Raw genomic sequence first — 6,312 nt, 5'->3', positions numbered from 1 at the left:
CTACACTCCTCCTCCCCACCTCTCCACCTTGGCCAGTAGGTTACTGCCTTAAGCTGGGAAGGGCTGATGAGATCTCACTTGGCAGGGTTGCCTTTGCTGCATGATCTGTTCTGTGTTAGCCAAGAAGCTTTACTGACAATGCCTCATCACCAGGCATGCCCTGGGACTGATAACCCGTTTCAGCATTCTTCTCTGTTCCTGTCCCTCTGAAGGAAAACTTGACTGCTCCATGGAAATTGGCAACATAACCACAGTCACCGAGTTTGTTCTCCTAGGACCATCCAACAACCCTCAGATCCAGGTAGTACTCTTCGTACTGTTCCTGGTGACTTACCTCCTGATCCTCACAGAGAACCTGCTGATGCTGCTGGTGATCAGAGCTGATTCCCACCTCCACACCCCCATGTACTTCTTCCTGAGTCACCTCTCCTTCCTGGATGCTTTCTATTCTTCAGTCGTTGTGCCTAAACTGCTAGAGAACCTTCTTTCCAAGTGGAAGACCATATCCCTTCTTGGGTGTTTCACCCAAGTTTCCTTGGTCATATTTTCTGGAGCCACTGAAGCTTGTCTCCTTTCAGTCATGGCCTATGACCGGTTCCAGGCTGTGTGCCACCCACTGTTGTACATGGTGGCTATGGACAGGAAGGTGTGCACTGGCCTGGTGGGAGCATCCTGGGCCATAGGAATGGGGAGTAGCCTCGTTAACACCCTTCTCCTGGCTCAACAGAACTTCTGTGGCCCCAACTTCATCCACAGTTTTGTCTGTGAGCTTCCTCCAGTGCTCCTTTTGGCCTGTTCTGACTCCCACATGAGCATCGCCTCCATCCTGACAACCATGGGGGTCCTGGGCTTTGGCACCCTTGTCCTACTGCTGGGTTCCTACACCCGTATCATCATGACAGCCCTGAGGATCAACTCCGCCATGGGCCGGAGCAAGATCTTCTCCACCTGCTCTTCTCATGTTCTTGTGGTCACCATCTTTTATGGTTCAGGAGTTTTCAGGTACGTCATACTGTACCTCCTGAATATACATGTAGGCTATTCCAAGTGGCCTTGGTCTGTAGAACCAAGCAATGCGAAAGTAGCAGGATAATAATTGTGATGTAATTCGGAAGGCTGGGCTCTAGTCCTGGCCCTGCAGTGGACAAACTGTGTGAATTATGAAAAATCCATTTTCTTTTTGAGGCCTCAACGGTCTACTCTGAAAAATGAGCTTATTCAAGGACTAAACATGTTCCTAATTACTTTAACCTATGATTTGGGAGTTCTCAAAGGGGAATCAGGGAGCCTTTAGTAGATTTTTATTCAAAAAATAAAAACATATTCTTGAAACAGATCCCATCTTTCTTTCCTGCTGGAAGGTGATGCCTCCAAAGCTTATTTATGTTATAACTATTTATTAGGCACCTACATGACACCGGGTGCTTTACATGATTGATTTGGGCATGTATCATGCCACAAGAAAAATATTGGTAACTCCATTTTTATATAAGGAACCCAAGTTTCAGGAGTAACCAGGTAATTTCTCAAAGGTCCCAGAACAAGTTAGTCATGGAGCCATAATTTAAAACAAGTCTCAGTGACTTCAAGCCTCATACTGTTTCCTACCATGCTTCTCTCAAGCATAAACAGCTCCAGCTGATGAGTCCTCACTTACAGGAGACACAGTAAGTATGGCCTGAGCTCTCTATTAGTGAAATGCAGATGGATTTACACAAATTGCTCCATACTCCTCTCACCTGCTTGTGACTTGGAGAGAAGTCAGAGGTGGGAAAAAATTATAAAGAATGGAGAGCTCACCTGAGCCTGTGGAAAAATCTCTCTCTGTCTCAGTATCCTCATGTGCTGTAAGAGGACAATAAGATTCCTCCTACCTACCTCACAGAAATGTCAGGAGAGATAAAGTAGATGATGAAAAATCATAGTAAAACAAGTAACTTTTTTAACCAAGCATACCAGACTCACAAAGAACATTTCAATGATGATGATATCATTGCTAATAATAATAATAATAAGTAATGCTCCTGTGGGAAATACTCCCAGTGGCACTTTAACAGATACAGCCAAAATTTTAATCTTATTATTTTGAACTTATATATTGTGCTTAACACATTTTTATCCTACAGTTTATTTACCAAGCTTGATCTTTTCTAAGCCAGAGAAAAATGCACCTAAAAAGGCAAATGTTTGTCCCCTATGCATTATAAAAATAATGTGCTATGATTCTGAGGGTAACTCCCAGAGTTGGGAATGTTGGGAACAATGACAGTTTTATTGGATTAAGCTTACAATTTTGCAAGAAACAATGATCACAGGATGAGAACATGTAGTTGTATATATAGGGAAGAGAAGATAAAAATTCCTCACATTATCATCACAGCTATTAAAGAAAGGTGCTTTGGGGAGTATGAAGTGCTATGGAAATGCATGGAATTATTATTAGTTCTACTCTAACCTGCAGTACTTGATCTGCTGCAGAACTTTTTTGCCCAGGGCAGCTCCTGTAATGTTCTGCATAAGATCACTCATATTTGGCCCTGACTAGTGTGTTCAGTGGTTAGAGCGTCAGCCCACACACTGAAGGGTCACGATTCCCGGTCAAGGGCATGCACCTGGTCAAGGTCACGTACCTGGATTGCAGGCTTGATCCCTAGCCCTGGTCAGGGCACTTGCGGGAGGCAACCAATGGATGGTTATTTCTCTCTCTCTCTCTCTCTCTCTCTCTCCCTCCCTCCCTCTTTTCTCTCTCTCTTTCTCTCAGAAATCAATGGAAAAAATATCCTCAGGTGAGGATTAACAAAAAAAGATCACTCATGTTTGAAGGCAGAAATGCTTAACTTCTCACTGACCATACAGTCATTTCTAGGTGCTGCCACCAGTGCTGGTCGGCTCAGCTCCGAGGACCCTCTTTGCAGAGTCTCTGGAATGGGGTAGACTGTGGCTGCCAACAGTACTGTGGCCATTGTCCTGAGCTCGGTTTATCCCTTTGCGCACTTGCCTTCCAGGTACATGACGCCAGCCTCTGGTTCAGTCCTGGAGCAAGTGCTCTCCATGCAGTACAGTGTGGTGACGCCTCTGCTAAACCCCCTCATCTACAGCCTGAAGAACCAGGAGGTGAAGGCAGCTCTGAGGAGGATGCTGGCCAGGCAGCCCAGGCTGACCTTCTAACCCAGGCCCCACCGCCTCACCTGGAGGAAAAGTTATGGGAAAGAAGAGGAGGCAAAAGAGCTGTCACCACTCAGTGATCTCAGCATCCATTCTTTTCCAAAACAGAAGTCTTCGTTTTCCTCACCCAGTGCCCTCCCCAGTCAAGCGAGTTTGGGAAACTTCCACAAACCAGATGACACCATCCACCGGGGGCCCAGTCACCACACAGGAAAATGCTCACAGCTTCACTGGCCATTTCTACAACGATCGCTTTTCCCTCTCATTTCTTGTCCTTTCTACCCCTCCCCTTTCTGCCTCTTCCTCACTCTTTTATTTTTGTCTATACACAAAGTGTAAATCAACCTAGCTGGCCACTAGCAAATATCCCACTGCATTCTGGGAGAGTCCAGTCTTGGTACTGTGAGACCCAACTTCTCCTTTGTTCCCTTCCCAAAAAATTCCTGGCAAGATCTACAGCTCCATAACAACTCAGAAAGAAAGAAAGAAAATAAGTGTGTCTCCTCCTGTCTTTGTTCTTAACAAGGGACATCTAAAGTAAAGCTTAAAAAAATAAAATAAAATAAAGCCTAGCAAATAACAAATCCTCAATAACTACTTGTTGACTATTTAAGGAATGAAGCCTAAGTTCATCTGAAGAGTCCTTTCTCTTAAATGATCTAGAAAATGGGAAGAAGTGAATATCGTCCTCTAACGTGTAAGTCTTAAGAGCAAAGCCCCTGTCCTAATAGCTTCTGTATCCTCGGTGTCTAGAATAGTCCTGTCACCTAATAGATTCAATTAGCATTAGATAAGTGTGTGGGGGGGGGGGGGGGGGGGGGACAAATGAATGAAAGAGAAGAGGGAGTGAGAGAAGGAACATATTAAAAAGAATATTTAATTTTATTCAGTAAAATTCTTGCATTGATAACAATATAGATATCAGAGGAAAAGTAGCAGGGAGAAAAAATTGGGATAGAAAGAGAGAAAACGATTCCACATTTCGGGGCACTGTCCTGGGTCCTCCTCACATAGAGCTCTGTGAATGGCATGCACAGTGACAGCCCCTGCCCTGAGCCTCCTCACAGCCCACCTCAGCCTGGACCACCTCAGCTCCCTGCCTATTCAAGACATCCCAGCCGAAAGGAATGAGAAGGAGCTGGGGAGAGCAGAGCAAATGCTCAGCTGCCATCCCACCTCCCACTCAGCTCCCAAGAAAGTTCTCAGGAAGAGAACAATAGCAGTTTCCTTCCTGTTTCTACCTAAAGGCCAAGACCTCTGCTTCAGTCAAGACTACCTCCATGCCAGCTCCCTGGCTTATCTCTGTTCTTGACCCTCTGATCCTCTCTGAAAATAAATGTATTGTCAGTTTCTTTCTGCAAAGGCCTCTGAAGATTATGGCCTTATATATAGTATACCCACAAGTGAAATTTCCTAATCTTCTCTATAGGATGAGGGCCAAGGCTATGGGGCTGAGCCAGCCTCAATTTTAGTTGCATTTCTGCTCTGACCACTTGATGGAGCTGGACCCTTATATTTTCCAGAGCATATCGCTCCCTGCGCATGTAACTGAGGCAGGGTAATAAGTAAGAAGTAGATGTGTGAGCTCAATGGGAGGAATGGACATCCAATCCTGCCCTTACTATACACCCACACACAGGGATTACTTGAAAACCCTGTATACTTGGGGGAAAGCTTTTTGTCCCATAATTAGGAGAGGAATAGCATTCAATACCCTGGAAGATGCATCACATTGTATTTAAATTCACACAAAACTTGATATGATGAATATTAAGTGATTTCCTGGGAGCTTGTTTTCATTAAGTATACAGGAGGGATGGTCTCCCCACCCCTGCCTAGCCCTATAGGTCCCTAAGCAGGCCATGGGGGCCTCATTTGGAAGCTGTTAGTCTCTGAGATAAGTAAAGTCAGATTGCCGAAAGCCCCAGCTGGTGGGGGCGGGGGGGGGGGGGGGGACAGTGTAATTACCTATATTAGGCATCTTAGGAAAGCAGGAAGAAGACATGAATTAAAAGATAACTCAGCTAATTCAGAAATGTGGCAGATTAAATTGGCGTTTTGGAATGCTGGATTGTCAATGAAGGAAAACCACCTAGGTTAAAACCCGCATTTTAAGAGAGGAACTTGGGGGACAGAGGACAGAGGTGACCTGCCCAGATTTGAACCATCAATGAGCAGCACGAACAGACATTAGTACTCAAATCTCCTGATTTTTCTTCTTTCACATTTCTCATAATCATTAGAATAAATAAAGTTCTGTGAAAATCCTTGTTAAAAACAAGTGAAGCAGCAAGGAGGAGTAATGGAAAGCAGGGTCCAAACCCAAAGGCCCCGGTGTCTGATTCTTCTATTACTGAGCTGACTGTAAGGGTCCTCTGTTTTCAGCTCTAGTTTCCAGACAGAGTTCCTCTCACAGCTCTTTGTGAAGAGGATTTCCTTGTCTCAAAGACAAAGAAATCCCTCAACCCTTTTCAGATGCTTGAAGTCCCTGCCCTTGCTGTCTTTTTCTCACCCCACATCTCCATCCGTCAAAATCCCACCCACATACAAAGCCAACTCAAATGCTACTCCTTTCATGAATCCTTCCTTGATCCCTTTTCCCACACATACCCTCAAATGTAAATGATCTTTCCTCCTATAAATGCTCAGGGCACATTTCTAACCTTCCCCATGATGTTTATGATACCAATGAATTCATGCACAGGTGGGGTTCCTTGGCCTGGCTGGAGATCAAGGCCTATTGGGGGGCCACCCGGGAGGTTGGCCAGCCGGCCTCCACCCCCCCGCCCATTGGGGCCTATCAGGCCAGCCAGCTGGCAGGGGGAAGGGACTGCGGGAGGTTGGCTGTGGGAGTGCACTGACCACAGGGGGCAGCTCCTGCGTTGAGCGCATCATAGTGTCTGGTTGAGTTCCAGTTGTAACAGTCACTTAGGTTTTTATATATAGATTCCTTGTATGTTATTATTTATTAGTGTTTATTTCATCTCTCTTACTAGTTCTTTTAGCCAATTTTGGACCCTCTCTATAGTTCCTTAAATATTCTAGGTGATCCATCAAAGTTTGTTGACTGAGTTGGCACAGAAAGTAAATCCATCTTTCTAAGTTCAGCCTATTTTCTTTTCAGTAGAGATGGAAGGTAGCTATGAT

At 45.0% G+C, this 6,312-nt stretch overlaps 1 protein-coding gene across 1 annotated transcript; it reads left to right on the top strand.

Moving 5' to 3' along the window:
- Positions 1-229: 229 nt before the first annotated feature.
- On the top strand, positions 230-3,168 carry OR5BS1 (olfactory receptor family 5 subfamily BS member 1). The gene is made up of 2 exons (XM_070408813.1): positions 230-1,002; positions 3,006-3,168. The coding sequence occupies exons 1-2, from the start codon at positions 230-232 to the stop codon at positions 3,166-3,168; spliced, it is 936 nt and encodes a 311-aa protein (XP_070264914.1).
- The last annotated feature ends 3,144 nt before the right edge of the window (positions 3,169-6,312 follow it).

Source organism: Myotis yumanensis, unplaced genomic scaffold (genome assembly GCF_028538775.1).
Source record: "Myotis yumanensis isolate MYYU_CA2020_CCGP unplaced genomic scaffold, mMyoYum1.0.hap1 SCAF_3, whole genome shotgun sequence".
Classification (NCBI taxonomy): Eukaryota; Metazoa; Chordata; class Mammalia; order Chiroptera; family Vespertilionidae; genus Myotis; species Myotis yumanensis.
Note: the sequence above shows the minus strand (reverse complement) of the source record. Positions and strands in the feature narration are given on the sequence as shown.